The 19,790-nt window shown below is 35.3% G+C and overlaps 1 protein-coding gene across 1 annotated transcript; it reads left to right on the top strand.

The window, feature by feature from the left end:
- Nucleotides 1–3,097: 3,097 nt before the first annotated feature.
- On the top strand, nt 3,098–14,160 carry LOC123553297 (uncharacterized). The gene is made up of 14 exons (XM_053542393.1): nt 3,098–3,131; nt 3,595–3,693; nt 4,877–4,959; nt 5,386–5,457; nt 6,574–6,703; nt 7,935–8,041; nt 8,777–8,842; nt 9,557–9,639; nt 10,279–10,481; nt 10,830–11,018; nt 11,274–11,397; nt 11,985–12,112; nt 13,283–13,468; nt 13,906–14,160. The coding sequence occupies exons 2-14, from the start codon at nt 3,636–3,638 to the stop codon at nt 14,133–14,135; spliced, it is 1,659 nt and encodes a 552-aa protein (XP_053398368.1). The 5' UTR covers nt 3,098–3,131; nt 3,595–3,635; the 3' UTR covers nt 14,136–14,160.
- The last annotated feature ends 5,630 nt before the right edge of the window (nt 14,161–19,790 follow it).

The following is a 19,790-nucleotide window of genomic DNA, read 5'->3' on the forward strand; positions in this document are numbered from 1 at the left end:
TACCATGTTTGGTTTAAACTGTATTTATTTCCAAGTTTAGATATTTCTGTATTCATTAAAGCAAGATGTTTGTAGTACTTAAATGCATTTCATTTTCTCAAGAAAATATACATGTATTCATATATACATGTATTTAAAATTTGCTGCAAAAGCGCCACATTTTATCAGCTTTTCTCTTGTGTACACATTAGAATAATCACAATAACATAACAATTATGACATGAGGTACTTTACTCTTATTAAATGTTAAAGGCTTTAAATGTTATTACAATTTTCTGATGAAGTTTATTTATTTGTTTGGGTTTTATGGCCCACCAACACAGTATAGGTTATATGGCGCCAAACAGGACTACAAGTTTTGGTTCCACATCTCATTTACATCGAAATAAAAACATGAGGTATGGAATCAAAATTTGCATACCTGCTGGAATCACAGAGTTACTGCAAAACCAAGTGTTAAGACCCTATTAGTCGCCTCTTACGATCATGCAAGGGTAAGGCAGTGGTTCCAATTCTTTTCATACACAGATTGTCCCAGAACCACATGGGGCTTACTGATGAAGAATACCTTATAGACTTATTAAGTCAGTACCTATCTAGAATACCTAAGAACAGTTATTTGGTTATTAGTTGATTTCAATCTTCCAAATAAAGATTGGTCATCTGAATCCATAAAGTCCTTATGTAAGCTCTAAGAACTGTATGGGGACTTTCTTGATATAATAAACTTATTCAACTTGCAACAAATTGTCAATACTCCTACCAGAAATGAGAATATATCCTAGTTTTCTTTCTGACTAAGTCCCCCATATAGTCTGCATCACCAAACCCCTTACAAGACGAGGCACATCTGATCATAATAAAGTCTTCTAAGAAATTAAAACAGGCAGATCCTTCTAGTCCATGCGGCTTTTTAACTTGTAACCTAGCTGCTGGCGACAAGTGATTCTGTCTTTGCGATCCGCACTGCTGACGAAGATCAGCCTGCACGGATGTGCAGGTTGATCATGGTCTGCACTGTTCGCTATTCAGTCAGTAATTTTTCAGCAAATACCCCTTCGAATAATTAATGGTATTGCCCAAATTGAATGATGGACCAGTCCATTTTAGAAATATTGCAGGCTAGAGGTAAGATGCATCAAATCGGGTCAACTTCAAGAGTGACCTATTAGAGTTTGTAATTAAATTTACAAACAGTGCCTATGCCACCAAACTTCTGCCTGGAATGTGTTTAAAGAAAAACTTCAACGCTTTAGCTCTCAGTACATCCAAACCAAAATCGGTTAGACACATGAGCGTGACAAAAAGTGCTCAGTATACTAAGCCACCAAAGACCCTTGAAGCAAATAAAGCTTCTTTGTTCGTAAATATTTAGAATCTTTTCGACGGCGGTTTCTAGTCCGGTAGTAATAAAAATCGTACTAGTATAATAAGCAAAATAAAACTAAATTCTGGTGTAGCACATCGAAAAGACAAGGGTATCGGAAAGATAAGGGTCTCATACTGACCCTGTCGGCAAAGTACAAGTACTAAATAAGTACTCAGAATCGATACTTTGCAGTTTAAATCAGTTGTATAAAAACTTGCTTGCCCAATATTAACACCTTGGATGTTAATATCTGACGAAGATTTTGAAAAATTACTCCTTGGGCTATCACCTAACGGAACTTGTGGTCATGCTGATATACCAATAAAACTACTTCAAAAGCTACAACACGAGATATCATCAGTGTTCGCTAGAATCTTAAGCTGTATCTAGAAACGAATATTGTTGCCTAATTGGAAAAGTGCAGTCGTCTTTCCGACATATAGTGCAATAGCTACAGGTAAACCTCTTTCATTTGCATTGCTTCCAAACACAAGCAGCAGAATTTTGTTTCATATTGATTTGAAAAACGCTTAAATGCAGTGGCCGTATGTAATTATGGTGGAATGCGCCTAATCTTAAGTTGTTGGGTTCCGTTTCGACATCTTGTTTAATGTAAAATTCAGCATATTCCTCATACACTGCGTATTTTACCTTTTTGATATTTCTGTAATTTTTTTCTCTGCAAATCTTCAAACAGGACCATTGACAAGAATCGATTTGCTTGTTTCTCATTATATTTTCTTTTGAAATTGTCTTTAAAATGGTGTATAATTTGTTGAGATCATTTTAACGTGAAAGTCGATATTTACGTTAGTTGATGTCAGAGCGACAAATATGACATCGAGTTTTGAATAAAAAGTTTGCTTTAATCTTGTCTCATGTAAAACCTAAACGATAGACTTTGACCAAACATGTAGAATGAACAGAACGATTTACGAAAACCGTCTGACCGACGTGAAATCGCGGTTCATAAAAAAATGAACGTCAATGGATATTTTTGAATTTTTGCAGAGTAAAAAAGTTAAGAAATATCAGATGTTGTTTTTGACGTTGGTATAGCGGTTGACAAGGTTGGTCACAATAAACTAACGCACAACCTTGAACAACTGGGATACCACCATAACGTATCACAATTTAGAGGACAGTGCTTTGAAAGAACGTTACACTTTTCTATTTGGGATTTAAAAGATTGTTTAACCTTTTTCAGTTTTTTGTATATTGTGTTTCCTGATCCTTCATAGAACCTCACCTACATTCCGCACTTCAAAGTCTGCCTTTGCGGCCAGTGTAGATCATGATCAGCCTGCACATCCGTGCAGTCTGATCATGATCTGCACTGTTCGGCATTCAGTCAGTGCCTTTTAACCACCCCTTTTAACAGTTAATGGGACTGTCCAAATTGAAAGATGGACAACTTCATTATAGAAATGTAGCAGGGTAAGGGCTAAAGCTATTGTTTTAGTTTTGATTTCTAACAATGACGGTAAAGAAAGTTTCTTTGGTCTTGCATTGTCGGCAATATATGACCATGCAAAGTACAATAAGTGGGGATATCCATATCTAGCTGAAAGATCAAATCAGCGTGTTCTTACATCTTCCTGTTTACAATGGTCGGACTGGCAGATTGGTAGGAGTAGAAAAATATTTCAAAATACTGTTCCTATACAGATAAGATAAAATGCCACAGATTATATTTATAGATTCCATAACATTACTTTTACTTTTGTCATAGATAGTAGTAACCTTGTAAGCCGACTAAAAGGTAAGCCTTTTTAGGTCGTTCTTTTCACACTACAAAGGTAGATGACTGTATTTTTAGTGGCAACAGTAATGTCATTTAAACACAAAGTAAATTGCATAATGTTCGATTTGAAAGATGTCCCTTCTCAGGTAGCTTTACAACAATAGATTATTTGGCTCTCATTGTACTTAATAGTATGTGGAATATTTGGAAGCCTCCCGAGTCGAGAAAATCCTTATTCCTTTTAAGAGCTATTTGATGGAATCTGATCAACCATTATTTAACCCTTGATGTTATGTTTACTAACCCTCTATGTCGTTATGTTTAAGAAGAATTATGGTCATTATTCTCACTTTCGTATATTTAGATACTTTTTATATGGTAACAGTTCTATCCAAAGCATTACTTTCTCTTCCACAAACGTACTATTTCTAGTTTGTTCACGGTTTTTGTTTTGCTTTAAACATACTGTACATGGAACTAGGTCAGATATACCCAGCTTCACCTACATGTGATTACGTCATCATGAAAGACAATGTTTGGTTTACCTTTGTGTTCATGCTACACTTTTCAACATATACAGGTTCGTAGTTACTTTTTAAAAAAAAAAATACTCCTTTCTATCAGAGATTAAAGATAATGCTCAATGAAATAAAGGTTTAAAAACATTTTTTTTCAATAAGGATTTTACAACAATTAGTTAATTAAGCAAAAGGTAAGTATTTTAACTTATGAACATAAATTAGAAACAATATCTAAAGATTTCCAATGCCAATTTTTCATCCAAATATTTTATATTTAGACCTAGATATTAACTTCAATCGTAGAAAATCCTTATCAAATATATTTAACTATATATTTGAATTAATTGTGTATATGTATACATAGAGCTACATTCATGATTAAATGTCATACAGTTACACTGCGGCGGTTTGTTAAAGGTGGATAATCAGATTTTGGCTAAGTAACGGATTTGTTTTAAACTTTAACATCCGATCATTTACACTCATTTATGTTCAGTTAGCGCTTAATACAAGTTAGGTTATCACTGGAGATATTTTTAATAATTGGTTTTCCTACTGCAGTTGCCCAACCAAGATCGAGTTATTTTATCATAAGTATAAATGTGATAAACATACTTTACCTAAGAAAATGTAAAACTAACCGATATATTGTATTATATTCATAAAATAATTGCATTAACAATTACATATGTAGATTGAATTCATTAGAAATGCAAGTTTGAAAAATTATTATTACCTCCCTTTGCCTATCGTTGCGCAACCAAGATAGAATGGAAAAAAATGAAATTCAGAAGCTACATGCATTTTAAAACCCACCTTTTGATTCAGATTGTTAAATATTCGGTATATCTATCCAATGCAAATGTAAAACTCGGAATTATATGGAAATAAAAAGAAATACAAAGCATTTTAAATATTTTCATATTAAAGGGGAGTAATTACAATTTTTTATGAAAATCAATAAAGTATACATTTCTAACAGGGATCTAACTCTAAGTAATGGGTATTTTTGTTTCTTAAATAAATCTCTAACAGAATATACAAAAAGTAAAAAATGTCACTAAATTTTGCTTAAGTATGATTGACCACCTTTAAAACTACTTCCAGTTTTTAGCGGTGTTATAACTTTCCACCGTGTTTAGCTATTATAATACATGTGAGAACTTGACAAGATATCATAACAAGTTATTCATTAGTAATTTTTATCAAATGTTTTTGGATATCAGTCTTATGTTGTTACAGATGCCGGACCAAAATGCTTTAGTTGCACGAGAATACCGTTCCCACGAGACTGTGATCATGTGACGGAATGCGGTGATCATGAGGTCCATGTTACGAACAAATAGAATTGTATATTATTTTCATAGCTTTAAACGTTATAGTTAACAATGTGCAGCTTAATTACCAATATAAATATAGAATCTGATTAGACCCCTTACAAATGCATCTCTTTTTCATAGCATGGCCTGCGTACAGTAAGGTAAAATGTGGTATGATGTAGAATAAGTCGCAAGCAAGGCTAACTTAAACTTAAACGCAAAAATGTTAGCATTTTCAATGTGGATGAAAATATGAAATAAAAGAGCCCATCGTTTGCATGGATATACATTAACAGAATTAAAGAAATATTTTTAATGCGATTGAAAGCTATAATGAAAGGCACGTATCTGTTATCTGTGATTACTGCATATTTGCACCCTAGACTGAGATTGTGTGAAAAAAAACAACATTTTCTGTGTTTAATGTTGCAGGTTTGCCACACTAAGCAAATTGTATCAGACGGTGGGCACGTGTTCTATGATACAGGGTGCTGGGACAGCGCTGTGAGTGGATATATATCTATAGTTAAAATAATTGTACTTGTAATTAAATTACTCCATATAGATAGAACATAATACTTGCGCAGTATGTTTTTTTTTCTCATATGAAACATTATTTTTGGATTAACTTACCTACAGTTTTTCTCTCTTTTTCGCCTTATTTCGTCTTGAAATAACTGTAAGCCTCTGTTATCAGCAAATATAATATGAGCCGCACCATGAGAAATCCAACATAGTGCGTTTGCGACCAGCATGGATCCAGACCAGCCTGTGCAGTCTGGTCAGGATCCATGCTGTTCGCGAGCGGTTTCTCTAGTTGCAATAGGCTTTGAAAGCGAACAGCATGGATCCTGACCAGACTGCGCGGATGCGCAGGCTGGTCTGGATCCATGCTGGTCGCAAACGGACTATGTTGGTTTTCTCATGGCGCGGCTCATATAATATATAGTCTTCAACGGAATATACACTCCGGCGCATATAGTGAAATGAAATAGAAGGAGGTGCGCTATAAGTATGTGTAACTACATCACAGATTTCTCAAACTGCATTATTTTTCTAAGGTAGGTTAATGCAGCAAAGCTAGTGTTTGTTAGTCACACCCTGGGCAGCAGATTCATACCCACCTCTTTATATGACACCAACCTGGCACTTTTAGATAATGCACATAACAGAATGAGCTACTCAACGAAAAACATTAATTAGCCGCGCCATGAGAAAACCAACATAGTGGCTTTGCGACAAGCATGGATCAAGACCAGCCTGCGCATCCGTGCTGTCTGGTCAGAATCCATGCTGTTCGCTAATGGTTTCTCTAATTGCAATAGGCTTTGAAAGCGAACAGCATGGATCCTGAGCAGACTGCGTGGATGCGTAGGCTGGTCTGGATCAATGCTGGTATGTTGGTTTTCTCATGGCGCGGCTCATATAATATATAGTCTTCAACGGAATATACACTCCAGCGCATATAGTGAAATGAAATAGAAGGAGGTGCGCTATAAGTATGTAAAAATGTATATTATACTAAAAACATATTTACCGGCGATATATATAATTTATTATGTATGTATAGGATCAACATCAGTTAAAATCATCTTAAAACAAAAGAAAACTCTTTTCCAGAGATGCAAAAGCAAAAGAATAATCAGCAATGACACCTTGTCGACTGCTGATGACGAATCTGGTGATTTAATTACGTGCTCACATTGTTGCCATGGTGATTATTGCAACTCCCAGGGATGTGGTACACAGCGTAAGGATTACATTTGATCCTTTCACTTATTGAAAAAAAAAATCTACATTTTCTTCTCGCTTCTTTGGATCGTAAGTTTTAAAGCTACCCTTTCAATTTTAGGGGTTAAGAACTACACAGACTTAAAAAACTTGAAATGTATTTTGTAAAAATAGCTTTGTTAACAGCTTTTATAATAATACTGGCATATTTATTATTTTTTTTCAAAGTTTCTACATATTGTATTAAAGTGCAAAACAACAGTGATTAAAAAGAACAAAAACATAAGAAATATGTTATAACACTTGCAATGAATAATTGATCAACATTCTACATGTCTCTATTAATTTTTCTTTTTAACATGTACATGTATCTAGCTGTATACAAATAAGAATATTCAAATTTTCACTCCATTTGAACAAGTAACTTTACCTTTCTGGGTATAGAACTGTATTTATAGTGTTCATAAGTCCTATGGGCTGCTTGTGACTATAGGTTATTGCCTAGGACTATAGGTAAATGCTTAGGGCAGTTTGCTGGGGACTTTAGGCATCTGCTTGGGACTATAGTTATTTGCTTGGGACTAAGGGTATTTGTTTGAGGCTATAAACATTTTATTGGGGATACAGGTTATTGCTTGGGACTATAGGTATATGCATTTAATTGTTTCGTAATACTAGTATAGGTATTTGCTTTGATCTATAGGTACATGCATTGGGCTATAGGTATTTGCTCGGGACTAATAGGTATTTGCTTGGTGTTAAAGGCATTTGCTCGGGACTAATAGGTTTTCGCTTGGGGCTATATATAGGCATTTTTTAGGACTTTTGATATTTAATTGGGGTTGTAAGCATTTGCTTGGGACTATAGTTGTTTGCCTGCGACTTTAAGTATTTGCTTGGATTTATATGCATTTGCTTTAGGCTATAATCATTTGCTTGGGGCTATATGTGTTTTCTACGGACTAAAGATATTTGCTTAGTTTTTGCTAGGGGCTATAGATTTTTGCCGTATCTGCCAATCAGTCATATTACTTTTCTTGTTCCACTAGTCACAGGTAAGAACGTTCTTCACCTATTTAACTTTTTATATCATTCAAGGTTGACTATATGTTACCTAACAAAACTTTATTTAGTATCAAAATTCTATAAAGTTATATTCTGGCAAACGATAGTTGACATGTATTGAAAGAAGAAAAAGTAACAATTAAGAACATACACGTTATGAGCTTATTAATAAATATTAATTTCAGCCCTTCGGCCATATCCGGAAGCACGTGGTCCTCTTTGTTTTAACTGCCAGAAAGGAACAGTATCACCCAAGGATTGTGAAACAGTGATCGTCTGCAGCAGGGACGAGGTATATGGGGAAATATTACTGTTTTGTCCAATCCACCGAAATGATTATATTTAATCTACGGTAAACTACGGTACTGAAACGAGAAACAAAACGTCAAAAACTATAAAAATGTATAAAATCCATTTTATTCTTTTGACTGTGTCTTTTGTCTCTGTCTGTTAATGCAAGGCCCGTATTCCAGTCGTGAGTTTTAGACAATATTTTCCAGTTTGTACACATGTTCCATATCTTATATAGAATCTATATTGTTTTTTTTTCTATTTTGAATTTAATTCATTGCCCTATGCAGCCCTTCAGGAAATGCGAATGTTCATATTTTGTTTCCATTACCATTTGTTTCCTCCACGATTTTTCATTTATAGGGATTTTTTTTTGTCGTCAGAATTTTATTTAGGAAATAATGTGTAGTAAACAGTTTTAACTTTATGAATGCACGAAAAGAGGTGAATAATTTCATGAGGGCGTAGCCCGAGTGAATTATTCTGGGGACGTATAACCGATTTGAGTGTATTAATTTAAGTAAACACGATTTTGCTATACATTATTTCGATTCTAATATGCTCTTAATATAAAACAGTAGATAAAATATAGCATCGCTCTTTCTTGGTCGCAACAAAAATATTGACGTCATCGCACTTTAACGTGACGTTGTTTTAGCGTTAGCGTGGTTTAACAGAAACAAGCATATTAGAATTAGATTTAACGTTGATTCGTGTAATCATATTTATGTTTAAGCATTGTGCAATAGAACCAATTGTGGGTATTGGAGGGGATCAGCTGTATAGAACAGGATGTAAAGCGGTATGTCAACTTTGTTTAAAGAAAGAGAAATCGAATTCATTTGAATTATCAATAAAAAGTTGCTGCTGACTGAAATATCTATAAAGTCTGATGATATCGAAGTTTAATATGCCATTAAAAAAAACATTCTGCATTAGATCTTTCTTTGAATAGTGAAATTGCTAATAGGTGTAGGTGATTTTATACATATAATAAATATTCCCTATCTCTGGTTGAAACGTATAGTTATAAGTAAATGTAAATTTAATGTAACATGTATTTTCAAAAGTAAATTAAACTGTTAAGCTGTTTTATTTCACGTTGCCGTGAATACGAGTTTCTTTCATTTTCGTAAGTTTTAGAAATGTTCTTAACTTAACTTTATATTGATACCTTTTTTTGCTTATTTGGATTTTTTTTTCTAAAGTATCGAATTGTTGAATTTCCCTTTCCTTTCAAAAACACCCAAAGATGTCTTTAAGTAATAGCTTGTATATAATATAATAAATAGCTTGTGATAATTTGATGAGTACATATAAACTGGAGCTAGTACATATTTTGTTCGAATAGTTGTGTCCATAAGTAATATGTCTATCCCATATGTCTCAGATGCCAGTTAAAGGATATTTTGAAGAAGAAAAAAAATACTTGGTTATTAGACTTACATATTATAATTTGTCTAACACATTTTGTTTTCGGTAGTATTGAAATGAACAACGATGATCAACTTTTCAGTGCGGGGATATAAGTGACGTTTTGGTTGGCAAAAGGGGGATAACTCCTTGCTCGGGTTGTTGCAAAGGCGAATTCTGTAATAAGTAAGTTAGTTAATCGAAATAATAGAATGATTTCACAATCGCAACATAAAATAGCAACTCAAAAATGTGGTTGTCAAATGATCGAAAAGAATTGTGAAAATTACTCATGTGTATTATGACAAGATCGTTAGCTTTTTTTTTAAACACTCTCGGGCCCGCTTTCTGGGAAAAACCAATACTGACATCAAATGCTGAAGTACACAGTTGTGTCTCTAGTTGGGTTCGAACTCATGACCACCCTGTTAGGCGTTGTACATTCTAGGTAGAAATAAGGTGATCTAATTCTTGGAAAAGAATCTCTATCTGTCTACCTTTTATTTACACAGATTTATATATCAGTTTAAAGCGACCATTTGACCTTAATTGTGTCAGTGTGACTGTTAATCCTATGAAAAAAAACAACAAAAATCAGGTATCAGTTTAAGCCACTGCTTTACAGAATTTATCACTTTGAATGCAAAAGTTCAGTTTCTTCAGGACAGACTACATACTGAGTTTGGAGACCAGTTTTGGTATAAAAGCTCAGTTTTATAACCTTGGAGCTAGGAAAATAATTGCCAATATCCATATCTCATTTCTTTGAAAACATTACATTCTTGATCAAATAGACACTATATGATTATTGTGACTTGGGTACAGTGACTGTTCCTCTGTGTCAAGAACGTCTGCCATGACGACACTACCGGCATCATCTTTGATGTCACCCACGAAGCAGGCAGCATCCAGCACGTCAAAGTCAACGGAGCAGACGACAAAAAGAACCCCAATAACATTAAGTTCCGTGGCGCCATCTTCGAACCCCCAAACCGTGCCAGTGACGCTGCCTACTTTGTTTACAAAAGGTAGAGACTTGCAAAATTTGTTAAAAGTGAAAGTCACTGTCGCTTCCCAGTGTGCATTGACTTTAATGAATCTTGTTTTGCTATATAAATAGAGCTATCATTTTAAAGACATTAAATGACAGTTAACACTTTACGTTGTATTATTTTAATGTACATTTTATTATATATATCGTACGACAAAACTTGCATACATGTATTTAAAGTCAAAGCAGGAAGAGTAAATATATTAAAGAGAATATTCATATTCTAATTAGATTCTATAGTTTATACAATGTTATACCCATCTTATACTTCATCTCGCAAAAAAAACTTCTGAATTACATGTTGCATACAACACATTTTCACCAGAAAGACAATGTAAGATGCTGAGCTACGAATATCTCAAGAATTATCATCATTGTGTAAAGCCATACAAAAACCTACAGTTGACATGGCAACAGGCACGTGACCGTTGTATTCAAGATGGCGGCGATCTGTTAATATTTCATAACAAACCTGAGGAAAGTCTCTTTGAGTCTTGGTTACTAAATATGACGGGTAAATCTTTTTGAAATATCATTCATAAAACAATAATTAACCTTGTCTTAGAATATGAATAGCAGATGAGTTTAGGCCTATTTTGTTTTGGAGATAAAATACGATGGTCTCAGTGTAAAATGTAAATATTTACCTACTATAAACAGCAGAGACCTTTATAATAGAACTTCTGCTTCTTTGATCACGTGATTTAGGTCTATCATGTTATTATCAATAAGATGTACTTGCTTATTATGATGTATAAATAATGTGAAGGTACCAGCACACGCTACTGGGTCGGGGCCTCCGATCTTGGACATGAGGGAAAATGGTTGTGGGTGGACTCGACAGTCGTCGACACCAAATTGTACTTCCACCCTGGGGAACCGAATGATGCTGGGTATGCAGACAAAGACAAACAGATCATTCTAAAAGTGGAATTATATAAGTCGCGCCATGAGAAAACCAACAAAGTGCATTTGCGACCAGCGTGGATCCAGACCAGCCTACGCATCCATGCAGTCTGGTCAGGATCCATACTGTTTGTTAATGGTTTCTCTAATTGCAGAAGGCTTTGAAAGCGAACCGCATGGATCCTGACCAGACCGCGCGGATGTGCAGGCTGGTCTGGATCCATGCTGGTCGCAAACGCACTATATTGGTTCTCTCATGGCGCGGCTCATATACTGATATTGTATCAAGTCGATTTCGTTTTCTTTTTGTTTTGCATTTAAAAGCATTTCGTACACGTATGACGCTTAAAATTATACTTAATTATGCATCTTCAATCTTCTGACTAGATGGTTAATCGCATAGAATTCTTTGAAGCCTTTCAACACGCATAAACACGTGCGTGTTTTCGCGTACTGCTGGCCAATCTCTTTGCGAATCTTAAAAGATTAATTTACACTATACATTGCAACTTTTCTATCTATTTGTAAAATCAAATTGTTTAAATCGACTGCTAATTGTTTGTGATATATTTAGATATCCCGAGGGTTTTCACGAGAATTGTGCAGCGGCTACGTATTTTGCTGACCAAAACCATCGTATTTTGCTAAATGACGACAACTGTACCCTGCCATCCAGTTTCATTTGTGAACTAAATCTTTCTGGTATGTTTGTGTCATAGGCTGGTAATAAATAAACAAACTATATTGCTGATACATATTGTCTATTTTTCCGTTGTCCGTCTTATATACCATCTAGTAAACACTTCTGGATCGTAAATGTATTGTAGCAGTATTACAACTGTAGCTTTATTATGGTTTAGTAGTCCTTGTTTCTCCTTGACCATAAACGGACACGTACTGTTCACCCTCTACTCGGACAGTTAAATCACATGACCTAAACTGACCATTCACAACAAAGAAACATCCGCACTCGCAATTTTTGCAAAACATATTTTTGTGCTACAAAAACTCAACATTATGTAGACATATATCTGCAGGTAATTATTATAAATTTGAACCGCTATTTTTTTTTTCAACAACTACATGTACTTATTTGTCGATTGATGTATTGGTATTTTCAGCAATGGTCCGATGAATTGTTGACATTATTTCTGTTGTCCGTGTAAAACTAAAAGACATTCATCACGATCCCGTTATTGCTTGACCATCAATATGTTTCATGTATTGTCCAATACAGTACTTGTACTTTTATATCAGTAGCTGTTTATTTATTATATTGTATATGTTTCAGTTGATTTATATATTGGATTGAGACAATACATATCGCAACAAATATGAGGTGTTCCTCTCCTGCTGTCACGTCAAAACCCCGAACAAAACACTAACTGGCAGCCGGCGACATTTGCAGTCATATCTATAAGCTAAAGGCACTCTTAGGCGCGGTTGTTTGGGGTGGAGGTGGATATAACACACTTTATTCCTTAGAGTGGACTATTTCTGGATATTGCCGTTTTATGTTGTTTTTTTTTTCGATTTGAGACTGTATCTGTGTGGTCGAAGTCATTTTTCGTAGTAGACTCCTCAGACCCCTTCTCGTTTAGTTTTACCCATTGTTTTCTACTGCCGTCCATGTACATGCTCAATCAAACCGAGCTTGCAGAATTTGCATTTTTTGTCATGTTGAGCGACATGTGGAGATTCCACTTTTTCCTATTTTTCCTGGTCCTTTAGGAACCTAGAACATATAACGAGGGTCCAAATAAGTCCGACCTCAAGTGTCACACCAAATTGTCTCCCTTGTCAAACAATATAAGCAACGGGATCGAGCTATTGAGAGGAAGTAAGATAACAATATAAAGTATTTTTTTACAGAAAGATGTACAAATGCAGGTTACACTTACGAGCCAGATTTTGACTTGTGCTTCAAGATTTTCTCAACAATGGCAACATGGCAACAGGCACGTGACAGATGTCTTTTGGAACATGCGGAACTTGCTGAGCCTAATACACTTGGGATAGTGAAATTCTTCGACAATTATTTGAAGTCCTTTGGAACAAGTAAAAATGATTTAATTATGTTACACATTTTACCAACATAACAAGCATGCATTTACTTAGAGACCACTATCATATTATACGAACAATGAAAACGTGTTAGTTGGTTAGCAATGCCACTTTTCTGATAAAAGTTTAGTTATATACAAAACATAAAACAGTAGTTGAATAAATGATTTAAATAAATAAGTGTCCGATTATTTCGTACCAGTAGTACTCCGTACATTTATTTTAATTAATCATTTTAGTAAATCAGATTCCGCGTTGCATGGCCATATCGCGCATAGGTGTCTGGAAAATGATGCACAACCTTTGTAACGGTTGCTCAATGTTAGTCCGTTGCACCCGTGAATATCTACGAACGTAAAGTAACCGAATTTGAAATAACGTATCTGTATTTTACATAGTTATGCAAATTTAAATATGGTTTCATTTTAAAGCTGAATACTGGGTTGGTGGTAAACAGAGTCAGAGTGACCCACAGAAATTTATATGGCAGACGACACAGCAGACGATAGCTCAAGATTTATGGCACGCGGGGGAACCAAACAATGTCAATGAGCAGTGTGTTGTACTTCACTGGTACAAGAGACAGGATCTAGATAAACTTTTCCGGTTAAATGATATTCCTTGTAATTTACACAATGCCTTTATTTGTCAATATACATAGTGGAATAAATCTTTTAGTCTTTACAAATTTTAAGAATCAGTCTTTTAGTTTATACAAATTTAAGTTTCAGATATAATAGCTCTTATGGATGTTTTATACAAGGTTGGCTCATGCATAAACACCAAAGAAACATGCACGAAATAAATGTTCCAGCGCAACACGATTAATTGCAAATATCTTTTCAACGAGAGACAATATAATTTTGAAATTTATCATACCCTTACTATGGAACAATATTAAGACAAAAATTGCATCTTGCCTTGTTGCGTATGCATGCCTTTTGTCTGACAAGTTGACTGCTTCATTTTGTTATTCGGAAAACCGTCTTACATTCTTACATGTACATGCCTCTATTTGGTATTCAGTTTCGTTTGATCGTGCTTGCTTCATATATTCGTCTCGCTTTCGGACATGTTCAGTGTAATCTGACATACTACTTTATCATATTGATTAATAGTTCCGTACAGTACATCGTGCATTCTTGGAGCGTCAATGGTGAAAATACCGTCTAGCTTTCGGAATAACTACTTCATCATATTAACTAGTGGTTACTTGCATCGTGCCTTCTTGGAGCGTCAATGGCTCAACTTAAGTGGTTCCGTAAATATGTGACTGCAAGGAGCTTTGATGTTTTCATGGGTTATGATGCGTTTTAACACCATAAATTAATTTTGTTTTAAAATGCATTCTCAAATGTTCAGGTGGAGATAACCCCTTTGTACCGAAACACGGAAACACACGAACAGTACCGAGAGTGTTATGACTACACCGGCGTTCAGTAACCGGACTAACGATATATATTCCTATTTGAATCCAAGTAAAACAAGCCGAAAGATTTCATGCGGCCAGAAGCTATACAGAACAGAAATTGTTATGGATGTATGTGTGACCACTCAGCCTAAAAAGTAACTTATGGGTGAATAACGTGCTTGATTTTTTTTTAAAATACCATTACGCTAAGTAGATCTATGAAATATGTGTTTCTTAATTCTGAGAGCTATTGTTTTGAGCAAAAATAGCTATAAATTCCCTTTTATGTATAACATAACATTTAGCTCAACTGGACACATTCCTTGACTATTGGAAATACTTTACTAGAGCTATCACATATGTGATACGTGCCTTCATCCGAACTTCGTTGACATATAGAGCAAGACCACACAGGACCATAATCCAGGAAAGGCGGTCCCAGTTAGGTGTCTGCGCAAAATGTTTTTTGATTTTTTTTTATATTTTATGACAATATACCTACATGTATTAAGTTTCATTCACAAGTGTTACTGTTATCAGTTTTGACTTACTTTTATAGAAATTCACATTTAAAGTGGGTGGGGTAATTTGACATGTAACCAGCCAGGAACACAATCTCCGCCGCGTTTTTAAAATGGTTCAAACTTTTTACCTGGAACTTTCGTGATAAAATAATTATGCAATGGACATTTACGCAACATGTTGCGTTTTAAATTGTCTTGAATACTTTTTTCAACACAGAGCCACAAAGTGGCCTAATCAAATTTACTGATTTTCAATGGACGAACTTCACCAAAAATTTAAAACATTTTTTATTAGTTGGGATATTTAGGTGTTATTTTCAGCAGATATTGTAAGCTAAATAAACATTAAAATGACAATATATCTGTACACTCTGATTAATATTGGAAGAGTGGTACACTCTCAAACTAGGGAAAAGTGGGTGGGGTAAATAAACACTCGAAGCTAAACATTCGAAGCAACACAACTATAGGAATAATAATTTTGCAGTTCAAGAAATGGCCTCAGATTATCTACTACTATCTTAATTATGCCCCTATGAGTGGTAGGGGCATATAGATTTGGTCTTGTCCGTGCATCTGAGCGTCCGACCGTCGCCCGAAGTTCTTGACGCACCTAGCTCAAACAGTATTTCATATAAATTGATGAAAAATTGCACGAGTCTTTATCGTGATATGTACTTGCTTACCTTCTGTTTTTTGTCTGGCTCCGCCCCTTATTTCCAGAGTTATGGCCCATGACATAGTCAAAAACACATATTTTCACCTTGTGACACGCCTAGCTCAGAAAGTATTTGATATAGAATGTGTCTGTAGGACATATGGTGTGCCCCCACTGGTACATTTGTCACAAATAAGGGGCAATAATTCAATGATTCATGTTTGCAGTTTTAAGGGGATATAGCCTCAACAAACATTTTATACAAAGGATTCATTATTCTAGGACATATACCTCTTGAACTATGAGCATCGCAAACAAAACATCCACTATTTTGGCTATTTTAAGGGCAATAACTCTGTAATAAGCACTAAGGTTCTCAAGAAGAATGCCAAGTGTGCAAGGTAACATCATAATCAAGACTTATGCAGTGCTTCATGAATTTACATCAAACTTTCTGAGCTAGGCACGTCATTAGATGAAAATGTGCATTTTGAACCATTTTAGGGGCCATAACTCTGGAAATAGGGGACAGAGCCAGACGACAAATAGGAGGTGCACAAGTTCATATCATGCATGGTTTCATCAATTTATATGAAATACTTTCTGAGCTAGGCGCACAACAAGGTAAAAATGTGAATTTTTGACTATTTCAGGGGCCATAACTCTAGAAATAGGGGGCGGAGTCAGGCGAAAAAATAGGAGATGCTCAAGTTCATATCACAATAATGATTCATGCAAGGTTTCATCAATTTATATGAAATACTTTTTGCGCTATCCACATCACAACGTGAAAATGTGCATTTTTGACTATTTCAGGGGCCAAAACTCTAGAAAAAGGGTGTAGAGACCGTAGAAAAATAAAAGGTGCGCAAGTTCATATCATGGTTAAGATTCATGCAAGGTTTCATCAATCTATATCAAATACTTTCTGAGCTAGGCGTGTCACAAGGTGAAAATATGTGTTTTTGACTGTCAGGGGCCATAATTCTGGAAATAAGGGGCGGAGCCAGACAAAAAATAGAAGGTACGCAAGTACATATCACGATACAGACTCGTGCAATTTTTCATCAATTTATATCAAATACTTTTTGAGCTAGATGCGTCAAGAACTTCGGGCGACGGACGGACGCTCAAACACACGGATGCACGGACAAGACCAAATCTATATGCCCCCACCACTCAGAGGGGCATAATTAAGATAGAAGTTGATAATCTGAGGCCATTTCTTGAACTGCAAAATTATTATTCCTATAGTTGTGTTGCTTCGAATGTTTAGCTTCGAATGTTTATTTACCCCACCCACTTTTCCCTAGTTTGAGAGTGTACCACTCTTCCAATATTAATCAGAGTGTACTGATATATTGTCATTTTAATGTTTATTTAGTTTACAATATCTGCTGAAAATAACACCTGAATATCTCAACTAATAAAAGATGTTTTAGATTTTTGGTGAAGTTCGTCCATTGAAAATCAGTAAATTTGATTAGGCCACTTTGTGGCTCTGTGTTGAAAAAAGTATCCAAGACAATTTAAAACGCAACATGTTGCGTAAATGTCCATTGCATAATTATTTTATCACGAAAGTTCCAGGTAAAAAGTTTGAACCATTTTTAAAAACGCGGCGGAGATTGTGTTCCTGGCTAGTTACATGTCAAATTACCCCACCTACTTTAAATGTGAATTTCTATAAAAGTAAGTCAAAACTGATAACAGTAACAATTGTGAATGAAACTTAATACATGTAGGTATATTGTCATAAAATATAGAGAAAATCAAAAAACATTTTGCGCAGACACCTAACTGGGACCCCCACCCCACTCCCCCCTTTAAGAGCATTTAAAAATCCCTTATGCACAACTAGGTATCAATATTGATCATTGCTGAAAGTTTGAATGAATTATATAAATATGAAAAAAAAAATGAATGAGGAATTCAGGTCACAAACATTTCTCTATATGTTATATAGTGTCAGCTATATTGCAAAAACGGCGTTCCATAAGCCAATCGCATATCGGTAAGAAGTCACGTGAAATCACCCATTCCTCATGTGCTACACTACTTGTTGCTTTCCAATATACCTGCGGCATTTTTCGAGACTCTACCTTCATGCGCGGATCCAGCCAATTTTGTCAGAGGGCGTCCAACCGACATTTATTATGTCCAGGAAGCTCTAATACATATCAGTCGTTATAGCTATGACAAACATGTGTCTTTATACACAGCGAAACTTACTAATTTGATTTTTTGTGGATATTAGCTGTTTACAAGTACAAGGTTGTCAAGATTTTTTTTTGAACAGGCTGAAATAGAAAATTAGCCGCTCAGCTAGGGGGTTCCGGGGGCATGTTCCCCCCCCCCCCCCCCCCCCATGGACAATTTTGATTGAAATTCAGGGCTTCATTTCCTGCATTCTGGGGCATTTTAAGAGCATTTAAGAACACCTTTTTCGCTGCAATTTTATACACAATATATCCCAAATTTTCATAACAATTAATATTAACTTGTTAAATTTGGGAAAAATAATGAAATTAAGTTAAAGGTAAAATTCTTAGTTTCTTAGAGATAATTAACATAAAGATGAATTATATCGTGGTCGTATGTAGCAGCAGCCACGTACACTTTGAAGGCGGTTTCGAAAACCCATTTTCTTTCCGTCTTCTCTGACTTCTTCCCTTTTTGGGAATTTCTAGCCTACAGAACAAGCTATGGTTATGTTACTCCCCTGGTAAAGATCTTTTGATAAACGCAACCAAGCAAGATAATAGCAAATTCGATTTGATTGGCTATTTTAAAAAAATGCTTCAAAAAGACGTTTAACGTTCTGAGGAAACATGGTCTTGCATATGGCCGATATACCGCCGTATGAATCTGCGGATGTCTCTTGTTTTATTTCTGGTATATGTATAATGTGTAAATGTTGACTTCTGCTCAAGACGAGGCTAGAGGTTGTAGATAGTAAACTGCATTTCCACTATCGTCCGTGAACAGGCTCTAACCGAAAAGTTAAAACTGTAGCTAAAGTTAAAACGGTAGGAAATTAAATTATGTTAACAAATGTTGCACCTCAGACTGGTAGCAACGCATTTTGGTAGTGACTACAAAAATTCGCCCGAGTTTTTGGTAGTCACTACCACAATGCGTTACACTCAACGCAATTTGGTTGTTTACAAAAATGTAGTACCAAAGAATATTTTATGACAAATGGATAATATTATTTCAAAGAGAGTCGTGATGGGACTTAGTCGCTCATCTGGCCTTGACCTTTTGGCCTTGAAAATATAACGGTCCTAGCTTCAGTCAAGCAGGACCATTGGAACACGTGAAAGAGGTCGATGCAACTCTTAACTTTGACATAAAGCGAGAGATATTGAAGGAACTTGGCCCAACTGTTCACCATAATTATTTCATGCGTCGTTCGCATGCCTTAGCCTACCCTGGGACAGGTTTCACAAACGCCCATAAGTAAGTATGGGCTGTCTGAGATTAAAAATCAGGAGATTCACCAGAAAAGGTCACATAAGAGTCAGGTTGTATAATACCTTTATAAGTATGTGCAAGGAAGACATGCAACTTTTATCCACCAAAAATCTTTAGAATATCCCAGTGTAGTTTGATATAGCGAAATACAATGTTATTGCATAGAGAGTAGACTGGCTCCCGTCCCTATGTTTGTTCTTATTTACATATATATGTTTATTCATTAAGAGGGAAGTAACTCCAGCA

This window comes from Mercenaria mercenaria, chromosome 4 (genome assembly GCF_021730395.1).
Source record: "Mercenaria mercenaria strain notata chromosome 4, MADL_Memer_1, whole genome shotgun sequence".
Lineage (NCBI taxonomy): Eukaryota > Metazoa > Mollusca > Bivalvia > Venerida > Veneridae > Mercenaria > Mercenaria mercenaria.

What these genes read in the sequence shown, in the direction of transcription:
- LOC123553297 (XM_053542393.1), top strand. Translation starts at nt 3,636, where the DNA reads ATGAAAGACAATGTTTGGTTTACCTTTGTGTTCATGCTACACTTTTCA. An exon ending in TCGTCTGCAGCAGGGACGAG is followed by an intron (nt 8,042 to 8,776) that starts GTATATGGGGAA and finishes TTTATGTTTAAG; the next exon opens with CATTGTGCAATAGAACCAAT. An exon ending in ATAGAACAGGATGTAAAGCG is followed by an intron (nt 8,843 to 9,556) that starts GTATGTCAACTT and finishes TCAACTTTTCAG; the next exon opens with TGCGGGGATATAAGTGACGT.